The 22,368-nt window shown below is 34.2% G+C and overlaps 11 protein-coding genes and 1 non-coding gene across 12 annotated transcripts; 6 read left to right on the top strand and 6 right to left on the bottom strand.

Moving 5' to 3' along the window:
- Positions 1-246: 246 nt before the first annotated feature.
- On the top strand, positions 247-3,178 carry PHYBLDRAFT_168367 (hypothetical protein; the record flags this gene model as incomplete). Its single annotated transcript, XM_018435851.1, has 7 exons — positions 247-409; positions 516-583; positions 644-1,167; positions 1,600-1,855; positions 1,906-2,165; positions 2,230-2,420; positions 2,514-3,178. The coding sequence occupies 7 exons, from the start codon at positions 247-249 to the stop codon at positions 3,176-3,178; spliced, it is 2,127 nt and encodes a 708-aa protein (XP_018291985.1).
- Positions 3,179-4,755: 1,577 nt separating this feature from the next.
- PHYBLDRAFT_168366 (hypothetical protein) lies at positions 4,756-5,203 on the top strand (the record flags this gene model as incomplete). The annotated part of the gene is made up of 2 exons (XM_018435850.1): positions 4,756-4,861; positions 4,926-5,203. 2 exons carry the CDS (start codon positions 4,756-4,758, stop codon positions 5,201-5,203), a joined length of 384 nt encoding a protein of 127 aa, XP_018291984.1.
- A 116-nt stretch (positions 5,204-5,319) lies between these two features.
- PHYBLDRAFT_145408 (hypothetical protein) lies at positions 5,320-5,732 on the bottom strand (the record flags this gene model as incomplete). Its single annotated transcript, XM_018431431.1, has 2 exons — positions 5,320-5,521; positions 5,608-5,732. The coding sequence occupies 2 exons, from the start codon at positions 5,730-5,732 to the stop codon at positions 5,320-5,322; spliced, it is 327 nt and encodes a 108-aa protein (XP_018291983.1).
- Positions 5,733-8,042: 2,310 nt separating this feature from the next.
- On the top strand, positions 8,043-8,930 carry PHYBLDRAFT_64894 (hypothetical protein; the record flags this gene model as incomplete). The annotated part of the gene is made up of 4 exons (XM_018441365.1): positions 8,043-8,075; positions 8,273-8,332; positions 8,497-8,709; positions 8,769-8,930. The coding sequence occupies 4 exons, from the start codon at positions 8,043-8,045 to the stop codon at positions 8,928-8,930; spliced, it is 468 nt and encodes a 155-aa protein (XP_018291982.1).
- Positions 8,931-9,228: 298 nt separating this feature from the next.
- Positions 9,229-10,162, bottom strand: PHYBLDRAFT_168363 (hypothetical protein; the record flags this gene model as incomplete). The annotated part of the gene is made up of 2 exons (XM_018435849.1): positions 9,229-9,834; positions 9,896-10,162. 2 exons carry the CDS (start codon positions 10,160-10,162, stop codon positions 9,229-9,231), a joined length of 873 nt encoding a protein of 290 aa, XP_018291981.1.
- Positions 10,163-10,423: 261 nt separating this feature from the next.
- On the bottom strand, positions 10,424-10,951 carry PHYBLDRAFT_102101 (hypothetical protein; the record flags this gene model as incomplete). Its single annotated transcript, XM_018427665.1, has 1 exon — positions 10,424-10,951. A coding segment is annotated over one exon (528 nt), but the record flags the coding sequence as incomplete, so codon positions are not given.
- Positions 10,952-13,204: 2,253 nt separating this feature from the next.
- PHYBLDRAFT_t130 lies at positions 13,205-13,277 on the bottom strand. The gene has a single exon. It is a non-coding gene; the product is annotated as a tRNA-Asn (tRNA).
- Positions 13,278-14,964: 1,687 nt separating this feature from the next.
- Positions 14,965-16,218, bottom strand: PHYBLDRAFT_168362 (hypothetical protein; the record flags this gene model as incomplete). Its single annotated transcript, XM_018435848.1, has 7 exons — positions 14,965-14,991; positions 15,066-15,110; positions 15,174-15,234; positions 15,305-15,358; positions 15,716-15,848; positions 16,071-16,115; positions 16,197-16,218. 7 exons carry the CDS (start codon positions 16,216-16,218, stop codon positions 14,965-14,967), a joined length of 387 nt encoding a protein of 128 aa, XP_018291979.1.
- Positions 16,219-16,623: 405 nt separating this feature from the next.
- PHYBLDRAFT_145404 (hypothetical protein) lies at positions 16,624-17,999 on the top strand (the record flags this gene model as incomplete). Its single annotated transcript, XM_018431430.1, has 5 exons — positions 16,624-16,717; positions 16,808-17,049; positions 17,106-17,411; positions 17,550-17,690; positions 17,763-17,999. 5 exons carry the CDS (start codon positions 16,624-16,626, stop codon positions 17,997-17,999), a joined length of 1,020 nt encoding a protein of 339 aa, XP_018291978.1.
- A 1,518-nt stretch (positions 18,000-19,517) lies between these two features.
- On the top strand, positions 19,518-20,048 carry PHYBLDRAFT_102222 (hypothetical protein; the record flags this gene model as incomplete). Its single annotated transcript, XM_018427689.1, has 1 exon — positions 19,518-20,048. A coding segment is annotated over one exon (531 nt), but the record flags the coding sequence as incomplete, so codon positions are not given.
- Positions 20,049-20,834: 786 nt separating this feature from the next.
- PHYBLDRAFT_64889 (hypothetical protein) lies at positions 20,835-21,380 on the top strand (the record flags this gene model as incomplete). The annotated part of the gene is made up of 1 exon (XM_018441364.1): positions 20,835-21,380. The coding sequence occupies one exon, from the start codon at positions 20,835-20,837 to the stop codon at positions 21,378-21,380; it is 546 nt and encodes a 181-aa protein (XP_018291976.1).
- Positions 21,381-21,533: 153 nt separating this feature from the next.
- PHYBLDRAFT_168359 (hypothetical protein) lies at positions 21,534-22,282 on the bottom strand (the record flags this gene model as incomplete). The annotated part of the gene is made up of 3 exons (XM_018435846.1): positions 21,534-21,695; positions 21,786-21,971; positions 22,067-22,282. The coding sequence occupies 3 exons, from the start codon at positions 22,280-22,282 to the stop codon at positions 21,534-21,536; spliced, it is 564 nt and encodes a 187-aa protein (XP_018291975.1).
- Between the last annotated feature and the right edge of the window lie 86 nt (positions 22,283-22,368).

Raw genomic sequence — 22,368 nt, 5'->3', positions numbered from 1 at the left:
TCTATTATTAGTTTTATAGCAATATAGATTGAATCTATTGGGTTGGTTTCAGTGAATATCAATTTTGCTTACCGTGCTTACATGACAACATGATATATATATGTTTTACTTTTTTTCTTCTGAGCTTATATTCAAGTTACTGCGCCATTATTGTCTTCAAGTTAATCATTATAAAAGAGTTCAGACTTGAAAGCAAATATCTCTATTCTTACCCATACTTCAAAAGAATAAATTCAAATTAACAAAATGTTTACAATCACAAAGCTTTCCCACCACGAGTGCAGTATCTGCCACAAATGCTACACAAACAAGAAACTTGTAGCCAAGTGTAAAGTTCAGTGCCTGGAAAAAGTTTATAAAGAGATGAATAACACCCAAAGCTTGCAAGTTGCTTCTGTTTCTGAGCAGAGTAATCTTATCTTAAATTTTGCCTCTAGCTTAACCTTGGAGCAAGTCTACAAATTATAATGCTGCAACTAAATAAAATATATTAATTCTTTAATAATTAAACAGAGAAAGTACCAACATGAGCATTAACAAGGATAATAATCCTTCCATTATCAACGAAATTGATGAGCCCATGGTAAGAAAGATAAATATACAAATGCATCCAATGTACTAATTATTGTTTGCCTTATTAAAGTATGATATTGAGCATGAGTATTCTATGGAAAATGATTTGGCAATCATAGATGTTACTGAAAATACCATTGATGATACTTCTTCTCAGTTGGTCTATGACTTTAGTGCTCCTGTTCCTGTTTCTGGCTATGACGATGCAAAGAATCTTGAGCTTATGAAGATCATAAAGGAGTTTGACATTTCCCAGAAGGCTCACATTAGTCTGGCAAAAAACTTCAATGAAATTCTCAGCAGATCAAGTGAGATATCATACAGAGCTTGCACTCTCTACCTTGATACCAAGCTTCTTTCTCGATTTCTTGGTGTTGATGAGGAGACATACCACGTTTGTTGCAATGGGTGTATGCTGTACAACAATGATCAGCAAACGGAGTGCCCATATTGTGATAAAGCCTGTTACAAGACTGGTGATAGAAGCCAAGATGCTGGTGAGGATCCAATTCCTGCCAGCACAATGATACAGCTTCCTCTGGATAGACAGCTTGCAGTTGCTTTGGCCAACGACCGCACCAGAAAAGAGATGTTGTATTGCCACCATCATATGCAAAAGGCTGATGGCAGCATTTCTGATGTCTTTGATAGACAGGCATACCAGTCAAAGAAGCATCTTTTCTCAGGTGAAAACGACATTGCCATTTTGCTGTCTGTTGATGGGTTTGCTCCCCATAGTGTTCCGGGTTCGGTAACTATTGTCCACATTACCAACCTCAACCTTCCCCCAATGATCTGCTACAAGCGCAGCCGTATGATCCAAGTCACAATCATCCCTGGTCCCAAAGCACCCGCCAACTTCTGGTCATTCCTGGAGCCTGTTCTGAAAGAACTTTGGGTTCTCCAAGCTGGTGGAATGGTTGTGAAGACACCATCTGCAGATATTAGTGCAAAAGTCCATGTACTAATGACAACTGGCGACATCCCAGCTCTGGGAAAGATGGCTTGTCATGTGGGTCATATGAGTAAGGATGGCTGCCGCATCTGCCACGTTGTGGGTCGATCTCCTGGCCATGGCCAATATTTTCGAATGCCATCTGCCATCACCATGTGCACACTGGAAAGTTTCAAGCACTTTGATGAGGTGGCCTCATCTAGCAAAAAAGGGTTAACTGGCCAATCTCCCTTCTCCTTACTGGATTCCTTCTCTGGTCTGTTCTTCTTTGCATTAGATGAAATGCATGACATTTGTCACGGCATTGGCAAACAGGTCTGGGGGCTCGTGTGTGACAAGTATGGAAAAGATCATCTTCTCTCTCCCTTGCTGCTCAGAAAGAAATTGGTACTGCCATGGTATCAACCAGAAGAAGTATTCTGACATCTTTCCACGGTGCATGGATCAGCATTGCAACAAGATCAGGATACTTCCGGGCTGTGGACTGGGCTGACTTCATCTTGTTTGTTATCCCCACGCTTGTGGCAGAGCATGTCCGTGACCAAGCTGCCCGTAAGGCATTGCTTGACCTGGTGCAGACATGCAACCTACTCATGAGCTGGGAGTTATCAGCAGAGGAGAAAACCTTGATCAAAACGTAAGCTTTAATTATAATTAATATTATTATTTTATAACTTGTGTTAACTTATCTTTTTTTTTAGAAATCTTGTTGCATGGAATGCGTATCTGGAAGCCTCGCTAGCTAAAGGAGAGGTCCAGCTCAAGGTCTTTACGATCAACCAGCACCTCCTGCAGCACTATTCCGCAATGATAGAAGCGTATGGTCCCCCCAGAGCGTATAGTGCACGATCTGTCGAGAGGGCGATTGGGGAATACTCACGAGCAATAAAGAGTAATTCGGCAATTGGAATCAACGCTGGCAACATCATGCTTGGCTTGACACAGATTTGACAGATGAGAGTTAAAAATTCAATAACGACAACAGCAACAGTAACAGCAACAACTGTCCTTCAGTATGACAATCCCTCTGCTGGTTGGCTAATTGACCAAGAAGGTAGTAATGTTGGTACTGATTCTGACATTGAGTTCTGGGGGCCTTTGAGGAACAGAACGATTGTTGATAGTTTTGGAGGCATTTCTTGTCTTCCAGAGCTTCTTCAAAAGTTCTACAGATCAAAGGGGAAAGAGTGTAGTATGATTGAAGCAGCCATTAAAACAAGTTGTAAGGCATTTGTAAATGGTTGTGTTATTGACTCTGCACTCGACCATAATTGTGTAAGAGAGGCACATAATGTCAGACTTCAGGTTCAGGTTAATGAGAACTGCAACATTGGGCAAAGCTACTCTCCAGTCTACAAGGATTTCTTTGGGAAGATTGTCGTTTTCTTTGAGCACAAGCTCAACAACAAGAGGTGGCCACTTGTCCTTGTCAATGTTTATGCAGTTCGTTTAGTAAATAGTATACCAGCAATCAACAATGGGCAAATGAAGCCAATGGTAGTTCACCTGGCAGATGTCAAAGAATTAGTTGGTTTGGTGAAGTCAGACGCGACTATAAGCACAATAACAACAACAGCAACAACATATGTAGTGTGGCCAGAGCTTAACCACAGCCCAAAACTGTCACTTGGTTCTCTTGCAGACTTATAATTTTTTTTTCTTGTAATACATTATTTTTTTTTAAATTGTCTTAACATATTTTATCCTCCCAGCAAAAAGTTTAGATATTTTTCTCTCTTTTAGCTCTGACTTTTAATAGTCATCAATTGCAATCTACATTTACTAAAAGTGTAAAATCTGTAGTTAAAATGTACTTTTGTCTATCAGGAGATTTAATTTTAGGTGGTCAATCTGCTTTTTGTCAACCTTTTCAAAAAACAGAGATTTTCTAATTCCTAATTGAATTTTTAATGATTTTTTTAATTATTATAGGCCAAAAACAAAGTCACAAATACAACAAACCACCCCTATTTGTCATAGTGATATATGCAAAATGAATCACTGCAAAAGTCTGCAGATATTAGAGAAGTTTGTTGGATAACTTTTTCAAAGTTGTATAGAACACAAAACCAAATAAAGCATTGAACCCAAAAATCACTTTTTCAAAAGAATTTCCATACTGAGGTCAACTCCATTACATAATATTGTACAACTTATACTTTAACTAAATGTACAAACTGTTATCATTGTATTATTGCATAAGTTTCTAAAAAAACTATTAAAATAAACCTATTGCTTGAAAGGGCAGCCCTCTTCCCTTTTGCCTGAACTTATTCTTAAAAAAAATGTCTACTATCCAAAGCCTTATTGCTATTACTGATTCGATGCTATACTATATTTACGGATATATTTTAGTAGAAGAAGCTGAAGCTGCACAGCAATATTAAGAATAATTTAAATGAATACATGTTCCCTTGCAATGTCAAGATTGCTTAGATATAAATACTTTATCCAATGCTGACTGCAAGTTATTGTTTCAGTTTACATTTTCTCAGATATAGTAGATAATTTACTTTTAAGAAAGTAAGAATACTAATATAGCTCATTTAAAAAAACAAGATACAAACATTATCTTCTCTTCTTCAACTGGGTGATAACATCTACTTTTGAACAGGCACTCCAAGTCAGTTTTCTATTCCAACCATTGAGACCTTGTCAATTATGCTCAGAAGAATGACTTTGTCTTCTTGCTTGGTGGATTTGTCAGTGATATTTGGAAGGACAAAGAGTATTCTTAGTTATATCTTTAATGGGATGATAGAAAAAATTTATCTGAAATACCATGTTGCTTTGGAGTTTGATTATCAGCAGTTTAGCAGAGAGAACTTAGTTCACTTTAGCAATGCAATTAAAGAGCATAATTAGTTATACTTGAAAATATATAATAGTATTAAAGAAATAACAGCAATTACACTCTAATTATCCATTTTATAAAAAGCACCAGTAGAACACTGCATTAGATTTATTGATGGCATGTTCATTCACATGGCCAGACCAACCATTGGTCAAGACGTTGTCTATAATAGACATTACATGAGTAAAGAACTATATACATATATGTATCATACTTCTTGCTAATCCAATTGATAAACTCTTTATAGAGAGGCCATGGTTTGAAGTATTAAGCAGTAGTAACACCTGATGACATTACTTCTTCTATCATGGGTCCTGAAACAGGTAACCAACATGATATGCATCTTTACTGAGAGAGTGAACTAGAGGACATAATGTGCCTAACATTTGACTTCAGAGTTTCAAATGGTCCCTGTTATCACTTGTATGGTGACCCAGCCTACAGCTTATCAGATTTTATAATGGTGTCATTTGACAGGTGTAAGTATTTTACAAGAATTTGTTTTGACAATTAACTCTTACAACATTTATAATTTTGCTTTAGTATCATCAGATGAAATTGATCTAGAGATTATTAAGAAGATGTCTACTATGCAAGTTATGGTTAAACATGAGTTTGTTTATGTTAGAAGTCTTTATGCTTTCTTAAAGTATTTGCAGACACAGCAAAGTGGACACTTTTCCATTGGCCAATACTATGTGGTAGGAACATTCTTGAAGAACATTTATATTTGTTTTAATGATAGTAATCAAACCAGCAAAAAGTGTGATATCCCTCCACCTTCTCCAGAGGACTATAACAACGGCCTTGTTTGTGAATAAATCCTGGGTTAAATATTTGCAATAACTATTTAAATATTAAAAAATTAAAAATAGTAAAAAAGATTTTTATATATTAACTTTTATTTCTGTTGTCATTTGTTAACAAGAATAAAACATTATAGAGATAGATATCTCAAGATTGCTGCCTCCATCCGTAACTGTCCCTCCTTCATCTCTGCTTCAAATCTGGTCATTCTTTTATCAATTGTATTCTCAAACGTATCAAACTTCTTTTCAAATATATCAAATCTCTCCTCCAACGTATCGAGTTTTTTCTCCAGGCTATCTACAGAGTTTTCTGCCTGGTTCTCTCCAACTCTATCCAAAATTTTGAACAAATCAATTCAAAATCCCTTCAATACTGTCTGTATATTGCTCATATAAACAGGTTCTTGCTCTATCACATCCCCAGAAGAGCTTTCTGCTGCAGACTCAGAAGAGCTTCCCCCAAGAGCACCGGTAAGCCTTCTCTTTGCAGAAGCTTGCTCATCAAGAATTTCTCTGACACGAGTTGCTCTGGCCAGGACATTGGCAGTGACCTGTTTTTTTTTAGCATTTTGTTGGCTAGAATTTTCTTTACTTCAGCATCTTTGCACTTATATTCCTCTTCCTTCCAAGATAAGAAGTGCTAAATATAATGACATTAAAGATAGTTTTTGGCATAAAGCCAGTATTATCATTTCAACAAGCTGGAAGAGAAGATGGTCAAGCTCAGAGTATCCCTCATTAGTTTCTGTTTTTCTTATCTCCTCACTGTTCCTTGCCTTCACTGAGAAAAGTGTTCAATTTCCTCTATGTGAAAGAGTACCAAATCCCGAGTGAAAGAATTAATTAAACTCAGGATTTGGGTGTTCTTGACATTATGATATAGTTCTTATTAAATCTAAGAAATGAGGGCATTAATCTTATGTGAAAGAATTGTGCTAAAAAAGTTGTATAGTACTACCTTAATATGCCAGCTCAGAAATGCAAATTAAAATGAAAATAGATCTTTTTTCTTTTTTATGTACAGCACGGAATTCCATTGTTCTTAAAAAGGCAAAAAAGAAGTGAAACTGATACTTTCTTCAGAGAAAAGTAATACTTTCCTCAGGTTTTAAGCAATTCTATTGTGTCTTGAAGGCGCAAGAAAAAAAGTAAAACTGATACTTTCTTCAGAGAAAAGTATTACTTTTCTCATGTTTTAATCAATTCTATTGGATCTTATTTTACGGATAAACTTCAGTACTCTCATTTGATTGACTGAAAGATAGTCTTCTCATACTTCTTTAAAACAGTATCTGGGAAATAGTTTACGAATGGGGCTTGTTTATTTTGTAAAAAAAAATTCTCTTGAATTACATTGCGTAATAATATAGTATACACATAGCTCTCAACTATTTTGAGATTAGATAGTTTGGGTACCATTAGTAAAAAGAGAGAATTTATAATAATAGTGAATATAAGAATAGTACAATAAATGAGAATGAGCTAGAGTAGTGTCAAGAATCTGATATAAATATAATTGTTACTGTTTACTATAAAAAGAAAGTTAATTAAAAAGTTAAATAATATGTTTTGTATTTAAAGAAATATACATATACTTACAGCCAAGTATGTCAGAGTTATAATCGTCATGTATATATTACAGGCAATAACTATAAAGAATGATTTTGACAATAGTAATAGCTGTTAATATAAGAGATATACTGACCTCAATAAATGACGCTGATAATTCTCCAAAATTGAAAGAATGAACTTGTTGTATACTGTGATATATTCAAATAGATATAGTATTAGTATAAAAACATATATATAATTTTGTAAGCTTACCAAGTACATTGCTGCAGTAGACATGTGTAATCGTGCACAGGACATGTATCTGCTAACAGATGAGAAACAAATTAATATAAAACTAAAACATGTTTGACTTGTTTTACCTTTATGTTTAAGAGTGAGACATATCCAACTATATGAATAGACCTATTGATAAATAAAGAAGTGTCTCAAAAATTATTAGAAGGTTAGTAGATCTAGAAAAAGAGAAATATAAAAACAAAAACAAAAATAAAAATAATTAAGTACAGTAGACCAGTTTAAAGACATCACATTTCTTTACCTGATTGCATGAATAAAAGGAAAACTATTAAATAAAGAGAAAAGAAGCAAAAAGGCAGACAAAAAAAAAACAAAGAAAAAAAAAGAAAAAAAGAAAAAAAGAAAAAAAAATTGAATATAAAAATAAAAATCTTTGTCTTCTGAAAAAAAAGATACTGGGAATTAAATTGAAAAAATCTAAAACAAAAAATGATTCATATTTTCATATCACGTCTTCAAGAAGTCTAATAATAAAGATATAAAAGAACTTTTTTATTTTACCATATTTCATAATATTCTCTTTCTCAATCTCGATCTCCAAAATCAAATCTTCCAACACTTTCACTCTACTATGTATTTATGAATTTGTTTAATGTATAAGCAAATAACAAGAGTAAGAATAAAAAATTTAATACATTTTTGTTTTATTTTGAAACATATGTTTGTATAGAAAATGACTCCTGTTACTTCTAGAACTCCTAGATCTAATGCTAGAAATAGCCTTACCCAGGTTGCAGTTGGCCGTGTTGAGCAACATCTTGTTGTATCTGCTGTTACCCAAGAACAGTGCATGACAGAAATGTCAACTCGCCTTGGTAACATGGGTGCCATGCTTGGATCCCTGGACAATAGATTTGGTCAATTCATTGATGTCTAAAGAAGAAACACCAAGACAGTTGGTGCAATTTCTATGTCTTTGGCATCTACAAGTAAACAAGTTCTCTCAGCAGTTACCCCATCTGCTGCCCCATCTTTCAACCAAATGTCTGAAGAAGAGACAAAAGTTATAGTTTTTGTAAATATGTTAAATCTTATAGAATGAATAATAATCTAACATGTAGTATCTAAATCTTGATCAGAGAGAAGATTTGAAAAAAGGACTTCAGATCTAATGATCCTACTGAGATTGCTGAGAATGAAGTAAGACAAAGATGGAACATAGATGAGCAGGTTGACTACCCCAATAATATTACTGTTGTTGCATACTTGTAGGAGTATATCCATGCCCAACCCCAAGCTGTCAGCTTTTGGTCTGGCATGGTAGTATCAATAGTAAAAAGTAACTATAGGTACTGCCATTGTAAAGCACATACATTACCTGAGCAGCACATGAACAACAACTACAGAGCAAGAATTGCCAGCCGGATTAAAGAGGTTATTACAAAACATGTTATTCATTTAAGATATTTTGTACTCATCTTACTATTTTTTCTTAGATTCATACTCACTGCCAGGATATCTACACTAGGTACTGGAGCGTGGTAGACAAGAAGATGGGTCTCATGGTTGAAGAAGATTCTGAGATGGCTTTTTTTGGTGCTATCCAAAAAGGGGCTATGTTGGATAGCAAGTCTGACACAGAGAGACTTTTCTCTGGGTTCCCAGTGCATATGTTGAAAGTTGCCTATCCCAGCTGGAGAAGCAATAAAGTAAGTTATTTCTTGTGGTATAATCATAGTGAAGTAGAATATTAATAAAATAAATATAGTTCAACAAGTTTCTGAGCTTAATTGATGAAAGCATGCAATCTGATCATAAAGCAAAAGGGAATGCAAAGCTAAGAATGTCCAGGTTTTTGAGAGAAGAAAAAAATGTTGCTGTACCACGTTGGCTGATTTTGTCACTGTCTCCCTGTGCAATTAAACAATAATTTTTTTTGATTCACATACATGCGCGTCCTTTATACTTGATTTATACACAATAAGACTGAAAGTAAAAACAATAAGAAATAGAAATAAGAAAAGAGATAAATACATTGATAAACAAAGTAAAATAGAATGAAATAAATAAAGTAATAAAATATATAAAATAAAGAAATATATAAAAAAAGATAATTAAACATAAATTTTTTGTGGCAAAGAAATTGCAATCTTCCTATTGACATTTCATCTGATTTTGTAGTCAACGATTGCTACTAGCAGAAATATACAATGGATGGGCAGTATACTTTAGAAATCCAATTTATAGAAGTTGGCATAATAAATTTCAATACCTTTGGGTTGTCTGCGCATGTCTGATATTGTTTTGAACCATCTAACAAAGGCAAAGATATGTTCATGGTTGTGGTTACTGGGTGCTGTGGGAGAGTTTGTGGGTGTGAATGAGTATACAAAAATGTAGTGAATCTCCTCAACGTAACTATAATAGGCATTTGTGTGATTTTCTTCAAACAAAGCTTGGATGTAGAAACCACGTCCATTGACATTATATCCCTTATAAACTTGCCCTAGTATGTTAATAGACTTCAATATCTCAGTACGCTCATTTACAAATGACAAACTTGGCATGCCATTCTTGCAACTGGAGATCATCCCATTGTTGTATGCAACCTGATAGTAGTCAACAAGGCAGTTGCATTCAGGCATTGGCATCAGTGACAATGGTTTCTTTGCCAAAGGAAATGCAGTTGGTGGGAGAGGTTCGTTGCCTTTAATTGATATCGATATGTCCAGCGTAGCAGTGAAAAAGTTGGCAAGTGAAAAAGAGAATTGAGAGTATGGGGTTATTGTTGATGCTGTTTTTTGTTGATGTTTTGTGATTTTTTTGAAAGATATCTATGTATGCGTGAGTATCAGTAGATTCTATAATGCGGCTGATTATATCTTGTTTATATACATTCTCAATGAATTGACTTGTATACATCAGCTCAAATCCAGTTTTCCTGTTGATCTTTATGTTTTTCAGGATACTGTTGTATTGTTCAAAACTGAACAACCAGTAACCATATACAGTTCCAAAGTTATGAATGGTGGCTTGCAGGTGGAGATGTAGGTGCATGTTTGGAGAGATTAAATCCAAGCTGTACAATGTTTCACACTCTTTGCAAAAATTCTCAAGATACTTGTGGGCTGAGGCAATATCACTTTTGCAGATATTTGGCATAACTAAGATTCAACATGCCTTGACAAAAAGCATCCAATTCCTAAACTTGTTTAGCGGCAAAACATCTTTAAGTACAACAGGAGAGTATACAAGACACCAAGACTTTCACTCATTGGCTTTCATATAGAAAAACCCCTTTGCGATCTTTGTCCCAAGTGACGTGTAATCAGGCAGCAACACTATCTTCTCAACTGCCTTTTGCATGGCAACAAGTTTTTTATTGTCAATTATCCCATCTGCAACCCATCTCTCCATTATTCTCTTGGTAGTGCCTAAGAAAAGATTGTGCATTGGATTGACAATCGTGCAGCAGACAACATCAAAGTACTGAAGATGATGCAGTTTGGACCAGCAAACACCATTTGCAACCTCAAGACAATGTCTCTCAGTATGTGTGGTTGCATTTCTCCAGACCTCTGCATTCTTACAATTGTCATTATTAGTGCAAAGGAGCCACTTTGAGAAATCAAATCCAGAATAATCAACAGAACTCGTTCCAGCCAACCTCAAAAATTGATACTTACACTTGTGGCATGTATTTGTACTAGTATGGGATGTGAGCCCGCATACTTTCCTTGCAGCAGGTATATCACAGGCAACCATGAGAAAGGCTGCTCGGATAGTAGTACCATTTGAACATTGATGAGTTTTGATCTTAATACCTGTATACAGCTCCATCAGCTCATCGACTAGAGGCTTCAAATAATTGTTGATGTCAGACATGCTTGCTTCCTTGGGCCCTGGCATCAATTCAACAAGGATCACATTTTCTTTCTTAAATCTAATGTTGCATGAAAGGTTGTTGCTCACAAGGTATATGGCTCCACATGAATGTGTCACCCTGTCAAATGGCTGAAACCAGTCGATATTCAATGTGAGCATCAGTGAGTGCTCGCTATACACAAAAGGAATTCTATCAACATCCAACAACGATTTCCACGTGGCACCATCATACACATCAAACATCATTTCATCCACCTTTGGACCACCATTCCAAGAATCAATACTGTTTTCAAATTCAGGATGATGGAAAAATATTTCAATGATGAAACAATGGAATTGTACACGTATGTCTTCTTTGCAATTCTTGACTCTGATCCAGATTTAAACAATGACGTTGAGCACAGGTTATTACTACCAAACTTAGTCGTAGTACAACATAATGGAACGCATTCATCACAACTGTATATCGTATGACATTCACCACAGGCAGTGTACTTCTTGATTCCTTTTGTTGAGCCGCCAAATCCCGCAAGTTGTTTGAGACCAGAAATGCTTAATGGAAGACAAAACGAATTGTGGTATCTCAGATACGAAACAATAGAAAAATAAAATATTTGATAATAGAGACGTATAGAAATACTTTGAGACTGTATATCAGTTGTTCTTTATTCATAAATAAAAAGTGTCTCTTTTTATAAGAAAACACAATCTGCTCTTGTCATTACGTCTTAGTTTCTTAAGGCTTTCTTCCTTTACTATATTTGGTTATTAGAGTGTATTTACTGCTTAACTAGTGTTGGTGTTACAATTATGACATCAAGTCATAAATCGTACTTCTTTAGCTCTTAGCTATTCTTTTCTCTTTTATACTAGAGCTTTAGGACTTCCTACTAAATTAGCTCCATATCGATCTGACACAATTTACCTGGCAGTATGATATAATTATCTTAACAATCTTTAAGATATTATCTACAGTACTAACTGTAATAATTATTGGGCTGATTACTTAATCGTTTATATATATTTTATACTTACAAGATGATAGCTACTACGCTATCCCAATATTAATATGTTCTTATATGTGATAAATCCAACATCCGAGTGTCTGGATCACCACACAAATCATTAAAGAATTCCAGAATTTTGCTGACAATGGAAATTAAAATCACTGCGCCTTTATCAACAACATACAATGATACAAATAAGGCAATAACGATTACAATGAAATGGCGGATGAAACTCAATTCCAAGATGAACTTAAAAGAATTTTTTTTTAAAAAAAAAGAAAAGAACAATCGATTAATTTTCTTTTTATTTCTCAGGGACGACATTATTTAAAATTTACTATACAAACTGTTGTAAGGAGAAAATAAAGCAAAATATAATATAGACGAAAGAATTTGTGAGAACTTGTGTAGGTTGTTTATTTCAAAAGAAAAGTAAAGAATGATAAAATTCGATTGTTTTTCTACATGGAACTATCTACTGATATTTATATGTTTTTCTAATTTGTAATGCAGTGTGTGCTTAAGTAATCTTTATCACAATGAGTCATCTTCCAGAAGTATTGTTCTTCTGAAAAGATCCGGAAAGACCAATTGATATCATATTTCTCTAGTCAGATCAGTCTGAGAGTTTTGGTAAAGAAAAGCATTTACACTATTGGTAATATTTTACTATTCCAACCTAGACACTTGGGTAATGTTTCATAATATTAAATAGTTGTAGTTGTAGTCTCTCAATTAAGTATTTGTCTAATAAAAGAAATAGGTAGATGAAATATAATGATGTCATATATATAATGTATATGTATTTGTATATCCCATGTCATGATGATAATAATAAATAATCAATTATGTGTATGATGATCTGTGTATTAGATAATATCAGAAAGGCAGATCCATTTGACTGGAATAGCTGAGAATATTATTTTATCTTTCAGTCTTACTCTCAGTTTCAGCAGTAACCAATACTCGTTCACAACAGATACTTTTTATTAAATATATGTCTTGACTATTTATACAAAATGATAATTGATTTCTGGCTAAAAGAATAGCCACAATAATATGTCTTAGATGCCTGTTGTCCAGTAATATTTTCTACAAGTATATTTACCATCTTAAACATCTAAAACATATATGAAAGACCAATTGGCAAAGTCAAGATCTTTTATCCTAAAAAGTCAACTCTTACTGGTTGCTTATAACTACCGATTTTGTTCACCAATGTCAACTTTGACACAATAGCATTAGAAGAACAACCCAGATCGAAAGCAACAAAAATATGGCTTAACAACATTACAGGACAAAACAAAACATACGCTCCCGGGTGGGCTCGAACCACCAACCTCCTGATTAACAGTCAGACGCGCTGCCAATTGCGCCACGGAAGCGATTTACTATTGATATAGTGCCATTTAAATTTGATTTAGCTGCAATACCGGTCCCTTTTTCAATCGATTTCAACCTTTTTAATCAGTCATAAAGTCTCAAACTGTCAATTATAATTTTATATTTTAATTTTAATTTTAATTTTATTTACATTATTTTTATTTCTTATTCTAAAAATTTGACTTATCGTTATTTTTATTTTTATTCTTCTCCAATTTTCTGAAGACAAATTTCTCTTCCTTTTATTCTTTCCCAAAATTAGTTTCTTCCTCTTTTATTTTTCTTACTTTTCTTATGCACTAAATGTAACATTTTCCTCTCAACACTACTTTACTAAAATTGTTAACTGTAGTTTTTCCATTTCTTTATAACATACTCCTTTCTGATCTTTTCCATTCTCTATAGTTATGTATTATAATTTCATTTATTTTTCTTATATGACAAATCCTGATAACAATTATTTTATCTATCTTTTTATCACAATTATCTCCTAGACATTAGTGCAACCTATTTTTGCCATAAATTTTATCCAAAAAGTAGTATAAATAACTCTTCAAAATCAATCACTAAACAATTGTTGAATTTTTCTGATATAAAAGTTTTCTCTAAAGATGCTGTCTATTTTCTCTAATCTCTTTTCTGAATTTTTCTTCCATTTACTGTTTTTCTTTGTCAAGTCTTTGTGGAAAATTGACTATTTTCTATTATTTTTCTATTATATTTCTTTCTCTCAAATTTTACAATTTTCATTTTAAAATTACCTTAGAAATTCTCTTAGTTAATGTTTAATCTTTTATTCTCTGAATACTTCCCTTAACTTAGTTTATTTTACATTAGCATTATTTATTTCCTTTTGCTAGCTTTAGATATTTCTTCTCTTCTGAAATTCCTTCTATTTTTTTCTTCTGGAAGTAGTTTCTCTTATTTAATTTACATTTTATTACAATTGTTTCCAAATTTAAATAACTCTATCTCATTACGGAATTCAATTCTTATTATTACCCATACCTTGCTTTTCTTGTACACACCCACTGGGGAATTAGATTTCTACACATATGCAATAGTATGGGAAATTCTGAGTGACAGAATAATTAAATTCTGGAATTTGGCATTTATAGATTCTGTTTGCAATATGTTATGTTACCTGTGAGTTGTCTATGTAACTTCTGAACTTATAATGATCCATATAGAGATGTAAGATTCTTTTAAACTATTTAATCGCAGAGAGAATAATCAAATTATAGCATCTTTTTTTTGGATATTACATTAAATTAAACTTGATTTGAAACAGAGATTCCAATAAAAAATCTATTTTTGATAGAAAACTGTCTACTGAAATAATGATATTCTATTGGATCATTTAACAGAAGAAACAGGATTTATGTATACTGTCTTCCAAATCTAAACACTTTTATTGGACAATTATGCACAACTAAACTATAGGATTCACACATGTCATACTATTGCAATACTTCTTGCACTTCATTTCAAATATTTTTATAGGGATTGTTTTGGAAAAATTGTTTTTATTTTAAAAAAAGCTTCTTGCTTATAATATGTACAGCTTGACAATATATTGTCTAATCTAATATATAGACTACTATATAATTAATATAATAACAAACCCTTTCATATATTATAATATATAAATACTTCCAATATGATAGAATCCTAAAAAGAAACGCATGTTTACAGTATTTCACTAGTAAGAGAAGACTAAAAAATTATTCAATTATATTAGATTATATAAATATTTATTTTTCTTTAATTTAAATAATATGGTTACTTACCAGTACTTTTGTCAGAACTAGGCATAGTGTACATTGACTGTTGTTCTGAAAGATTTAATAAAACGCATTAGTAAAGATCATGGAATAAAGTTTGGCTTTATTACTTACCAAAGAAAACCGGTTTTCAAAGACAAGCCATTCAATCAGGTACATAGAAATGTTGACAGTACTAACAGAGATAGAAAATAAACAAAATTAGATATAAGAATAAAATAAATAAATACATTATTCAGACTTACTGGATAAATTTCTGCTGTTGGTATGTCTTTATGATGAGCTGAGGAGTTAATGAGCTGAGGAGCTAATGAGCTGAGAAGAGAAAAAAAAAATTGTTGTGAATGAGTATTGATTACTGCTGAATCTGAGAGTAAGACTGAAGGATAAAATAATATCCTCAGCTATTCCAGTCAAACAGATCTCCCTTTATGATATTATCTAATACACAGATCATCATACACATAATTGATTATTTATTATTATCACCATGACATGGGATATACAAATACATATACATTATATATATGACATCATTATATTTCATCTACATATTTCTTTTATTATACAAATACTTAATTGAGAGACTACAACTATAACTATCTAATATTATGAAACATTACCCGAGTATCTGGGTCGGAATACTAAAATATTACCAATAGCATAAATGCTCTTCTTTACCAAAACTCTTGGACTGATCTGACTGGAGAAGTATCATATCAATTGGTCTTTCCGGATCTTTCCAGAAGAACAATACTCCTGGAAGATGACTCATCGTGATAAAGATTACTTAAGCACACAGTGAATTACAAATTAGAAAAACATATAAATATCAGTAGATAGTTCCGTGTAGAAAGACAATCGAATTTTATCATTCTTTACTTTTCTTTTGAAATAAACAACCTACACAAGTTCTCACGAATTCTTTCGTCTATATTATATTTTGCTTTATTTTCTCCCCACAACAAAAATAACTAATAAAGAAACACATACACAATAATCGCGTTTTACCTTTTTGTTCTTGTCCATTAATCAACATGGCAAAGACTTGTAATACTATCAGCAACCACAATAATAATAAAAGAAAAAACATTAAGAATAAATATAACAGTAGAATAATAAAAACAAATTGCTTACCAGGATGTGAACTCAAATACATCAACCAGAATAAAAGTAAATAAAGCGGAAAAGAAACAGGAAAAAAAAATAAGAAAAAAATAAAGAAAAAAAAGAAAAAAGTGGGATTTCCAACAGAAGGCAGTTTAGATGAGAATTGACTCTAGTAATATACAATAGTAATAAAATGAATAGTCCAAAATTATATTGTAACACTAAGTTCTATGTTGAATATTAAAGAAGTTGTTTAAGGTTATAAAGGATTTTATAGAAAATAATATATAATCCCTTTCTTTTCTCAGCTATTTCATAAATCTACTTTATATTAGCTTATTTTGTATGTATATCTTTGATTAAACAAAAATAAATATATTTCAACCCATACATTTATTTTATTTTAATAATTTATTAATGTATAAAACTTTAATAAAAATATAATAAAGAAAAAATGCCTTCCAATAGCAGCAGAAAAACAGACCGTAAAGGAAAAGGAAAAGCATCTGCAAGTATATCTACCTCTGCAAACCGTGTTTTGGCTGGCCGTGTTGGACCTTGAGAAATTGCCCCCAGTTTCTCATCTGCAACTATCCAAGATCAGTGATACGCAGAAATTGTTGAAATGTTTAACAAAGTAAACAACAGTATCAATGGTGTCAAGGATGACATTGCTGCTGTCAATAGCAACATGACAGCCTTTAAAAACAGGATGAGTGTTGTTGTTGACACGTCTGGAAAGACACATACAGCATTTGCAGACTTTGCAACTGCCTATGCCAACGATCAGACTTGTATGGTTAGTCTAGAACCATCTCTGATGCCATCCTATGTCCCCCAGACCTCCCTCAGTGATGCCGAGATTTCTGTCATTATCTCGGTAATTAATATTAATATATGTTAGTATCAACAACTTATTAAACAACCTGTATTTAGGAAATCTTTGCGGAAAAGTTGTGGGATTGGAAGTTTGAGTCTGACGACCCTGCTCTTGTTGCTGAGAATGAGAGTAAGAAGAAGTGGAACTTGAACAAGAAGATTAACCACCGCAATAACGTAGCTGTTATCAACTACTTGAAGAGCTACATTAGCACCCAGACTCGTCTAGCTGGTACTCACCCATGGGTGATAAGTGATAAAATAAAGAACAGGTACAAGCACAGTCATTGTACTTTTCATGAGTCCCCTGAGCAGAAGGCCAAGAAAAACAGCAAGGGGAGAGCAAACAGTCATACTCTTCAGGTTTGTATATACTATATAAAAATTAATTAGTATATTACTATTTTCTCAAGCTACAATCTATATAACCAGATGTCTATCCGACACAAGTCGACATACATGGACAACTGGGTAGTTATTGATGCTGCAATGTGATATAAGACTGGAAACCCTGTTGAGAAGGCCTATCTCAAACTCTTTCAGAAGGATGCCATGTCTGATGGTGAGTCGGATATTGAGATTGTGGACAATCTTCCACGATGGTGTTTGCATGTGGCTCACCCCACTTGGAGAAGTGAAGAGGTAAATAATATTTAGAATAAATAAATAAGTTTTATAACAAGAAAAATAAAGAACTAATAAAAATAAATACAGTTCAACAGATTGTTGACAATGGTTGACGACATTGATTGTACCCATCACATGTCAAATGCGGGCGTGGGAACAAAGCCAAGAATGAACAGATATCCAGCAACATTGTTGCCTTGCTCTGTTTCTGCCACCCTGTCCCAGTCATTGCCCCGCACTGCAAAAGGAGGGCCAATTCAGTATACTAAATACTGGAGAAATGACCCTGAATACCCTTGTGTGAAGGTTCATGGTTACATGTGAATATTTAGAGCAATTTTTCATCTCAGCATGTTTTTTGGTGTACATGTTCATAAAGTCATGTTGTAATTTTCTATTGGCTCAGATATAATAACCATCCAAGTTATTTTATCATTATTATTATTATTATTATAAAGTTTAAACAAATAAAGTAAATGTAACACTTGTTTCCCTTTTATCTTAACATTTATAACAAAATAAACACCATGTCCTCTACTTCTGAACTTTATAATAAGAAGTGCTATTGCACAAAATGCAGCGATAATCAACAAGGCTACAGCTTTGTTTCTACACGAACCCTCCAGCGTCACAATAAAAGAGCAAGATATGAAGACATGGAAAGAAGTGAAAGAAGTATGTTTTGTTTTTCATTTTCATTTTCATTTTGGTTATTTTATATAATATTTTATTTCAATAGATGTATCTGTTCAAAGAAATCTCATGGATATTGATTTTGAAAGTAAGAAACATTAATTGTGATAAAAAGAGAAGTAAACTAAAAATTGAATTCTATATGTAGCTACATCAAACCAACAAACTGGACCCATGGAAGCAATGGGCGGTCAGACCAACTCGCCTGTTTGGGAAGGAGCCCCAATTTCTGACGATGAGGTTGCTTTTAGCAATGAGTCGAATGGCAAAAGCAGTGATGGTGATGAAAATGACAATGATGAAGAAAGCAATGGCAGTGAAGAAAGTGAAGACAATGAAGAGAATATTGTTGAGATTGAAGTCGAAGAATTCGATACTGAAGGTCAGTCCATGTTAATTAACTAATAAAAAAAGACCCAAAAAAAATTCAAGGAAAAGAACCAAAAAAGAAAAATCTGAAAAAAAGGGGGGTGTTAATTTTTTTTGTTTTTTTTTACAATAGATCCTTTTGTCACCCCAAATATGCCTGAAAATCCGGTACACAGGTTCATTGCTACTTTTGTGGTAATGTTTGCTTCCCGCTATGTGGTCAATAAGGGCGCTGTTGTCTTGATCGAATTCATCAACAAGCTCTTGTCGATTTATGAGCAGGATTTCCAATTGCCCGTGAGTCTTTCTGGTCTCCAAAGCATGACAGGATTCTCAGCCATGACAAAAGGGATTAAGAGATTTGTCGTTTGTCAGGATTGCCACAAGGTGTATGAGGAAAGTGTACCTGCTCCTTTGAATTGTGATTTCGTAAAGCTTGGTGCACATACTGCCTGTAATTGCAAATTAATAGTCCAATCATTGTCTGGTGGTTTGGTTGCAAAGAAGTCTTATGTATATCAGTCTCTCACACGTGCTCTTAAAATTCTTTTCCTCCATTCCGATTTCGAGCAAAAGATCATGCACTGGAACCAAGAATTCAAGATCACTGATACATTGTGTGATGTTTACAATAGTGAAGCCTGGACTGATTTGAAGGACAATGACGATGAAATTTTTGTTGAGCACCCTTGTTCATTGATGCTGACATTAAACATCGACTGGTTCCAGCCTTTCGATGGTACTAGCTATTCCTGCGGTGCTATCTACCTGGTGATTAACAACCTGCCTAGAAGTGAGTGGTTTAAAGCAGAAAATACAATCCTTGTTGGCCTCATGCCCGGACCAAAAGAGCCAAAATCAGAAGAGATCAATCATTATCTCAAGCCATTAGTCGACGAAATGATACAGCTTTATCTTGGAATACAGATACCCACCTACCAGCAAACAGACGGTGCAACAGTTCGTGCAGCCTTATTGATGGTTGCATGCGATATATCTGCTGCCAGAAAGACTAGTGGGTTCACCGCGCACAACAGCACATGCGCCTGTTACAAATGCAACAATCAATTTTCTCGTCTACCAGGCACTTCTTCTGTCGATTTCCGTGGATTTGATTGTGACCAGTGGCGCCATCGAAGTGATAGAGCAAACCGTGTGCATGCTGAGGAGTGGAATAGTGCGAGTACACCCTCAGAAAGGCAGCAGCTGGAGGTTGAATATGGTGTTCGATGGTCGCAGTTGTATCGCCTTGGATACTTTGATCTAGTACATGGGACGATCATTGATCCCATGCATAATCTTTTTCTGGGAACACCAAAGAGAATGATTGAAACATGGACAAAAATGAAAAAAATGAAAAACAATGATCTGCTTGCAATGCAGACAGTTGCAGCAACAATGATATTGCCCAGCAACTATACCAAGCTGAAAACGAAGATAGGAAAGGGCTTTTCCCACATGAAAGCAGATGAGTGGAAGTCTTGGGTATTGGTGTACTCTCCCGTGCTTCTAAAACCAGTTCTTCCGTCCAATATGTTCAATGGCTGGATGCACTATGTAAAAGCATGCCGTATACTTGTAAAGCCGTCAATCAGTTTCATCGAAATAGACTAAGCACACAGATATCTATAAGAATTCTGTCAATCTTGTGAAGATACATATGAACCAAAAGTCCTCACCTGCAACATGCACCTGCACCTCCATCTTCATGACACAATTCGTGATTTTGGACCCGTGTATGGCTATTGGCTCTTTGGTTTTGAGAGATACAATGGTTTGTTAAAGAATAACAAGACAAACAGAAAAGATGGGTTTGAAACAACCTATATGACAAAATTCACTGCAGACACATACAAAGTTGATTACGTATGAAATACATTATCATGTCCAAGCCTCATTCCATTCCTTTCTCTTTTCGAAAAACTTATCTCTACGACCACACCTATAACGACCTATGCCACTTATGCTCCAACCAACCAACAACCTTTCCGACTGCAACAATTTGTAGACTCATCATTAAGTCGAGCAGCACCTATCAAAGGCAATGAACCACTCCCCCCATCCACCTTTCCTTTACAGTCCTTAAAAGAATCAACAATGAGTGATATTGATTATCCTCAATTGTTAGATTATTATAAAATCGCCTATGCCATGCCCAATCTCATTTCTTACCACGATACCAGATTGTCACAATATTTTGTAAATAACCGAATCACAAAATTGAAATCAATTGATCTCCTTGGCCAAACATATATTGGGAACAACAGTTCTGGTAAGCGCGGGTCACTTGTTCAAGCTTTCTTCCATAGCAGCAATGGCCAAACTTCAAGCCTATATACCGGACAAATTCAGTATCTTTTTATATATTCATTTACTCTGCCTCCTCATCCAAACCACCGAGCATCAACATTACATCAAGACCAGCATGTTTTTGCATACATCCAATGGTATAATTTGACAAATGACAATGAACACAGAGATGAAGGTATTGCAATCTGCTTGCCAGAATTCTCTGCTGATAATTATCACAGCATCTTGCCTGTACATCGCATACACTTAGAGGTTGCAACTGCTGTAGATGTAACTGATATGAACGAAGAAAGAATGCTGGTCATTCCTATGCCAAAAAAATACTATGCCTGAAGCCTTTATGAATAATTATGCACTATGATTTTTTATGAGAATAATTAAATAAAAAACAAAGAACAAGTAATGCCTCTTTATGCATTTTTTTGGTTATTTAAAGTATAGGACGTTATGAATGAAGAAAAAAAGAACAAAAAATATAAACTTTATTTAGGGCCCGTTTCTAAGAGCCCACTGAGGAAACTGTGACGCAATTGCATCAGGGACTGGTCCTTCAATGGTTTCGTCAAAAGCACGTGACAGCAATTGATGGCTATTTAAGCCTAAATCAGCTACCACTTTGTTGTCAACAAGTGTGATGAAGTGGTTGTACTATATTAAAGACATTAATATTTTATTCAGTATAATACAATATAATATATTAACTAAATTAAATATTTCAACTTTCAAAAAACTAAGTACCTCATCACTTCTCCAACCTGGACGACAAAGATGAAGCCCACTATAAGAAACATGAGGCGAAGTGCCATCGTCTGACTCACCAACAGACATAGCCTCTTCTATAATGAGACCAGAGCAATCTCTTTTCATCTCGTCATCAATAGCAGTCTTGTTAGACTGGTACGTTGTTTTGCGACGTTTCAAGTGCTGTTGAAAATATTAAATTGGTTGTCTTTTTTTGCTTTAAATTAATGACTTAGATAAGAATTATTCAAATAATAAATAAATAAAGTATAACTTACCTCCTTTTCGCGGCTACTCCTTCTGTTGCGAGCATTGTCTGACTTCTTTTTAGCCTGAGACTTATTAGCTGCATGCTTTCTGCTAGTGAAGTTCGTGTAGACAAAGTCACGAACATCACTTTTTCTCAGTCCTGCTCCTACGAAATTTCTTTCCAAGTAGGCAACGAGGTTTTCTGTCAGCTCAGTGTTTGGTGACTGGTTGAAGTTGACAGCCATGTTTCACCTTGGCTTGCCATTGTTGGCTTGAATTTCAGCCAAATGTTTTGACTTGAACTTAGGGTCCCACAAATGCTCCTGAAGAA

Source organism: Phycomyces blakesleeanus, assembly GCF_001638985.1.
Source record: "Phycomyces blakesleeanus NRRL 1555(-) unplaced genomic scaffold PHYBLscaffold_10, whole genome shotgun sequence".
Classification (NCBI taxonomy): Eukaryota; Fungi; Mucoromycota; class Mucoromycetes; order Mucorales; family Phycomycetaceae; genus Phycomyces; species Phycomyces blakesleeanus.
This window is presented reverse-complemented; position numbering and strand designations above follow the sequence as displayed.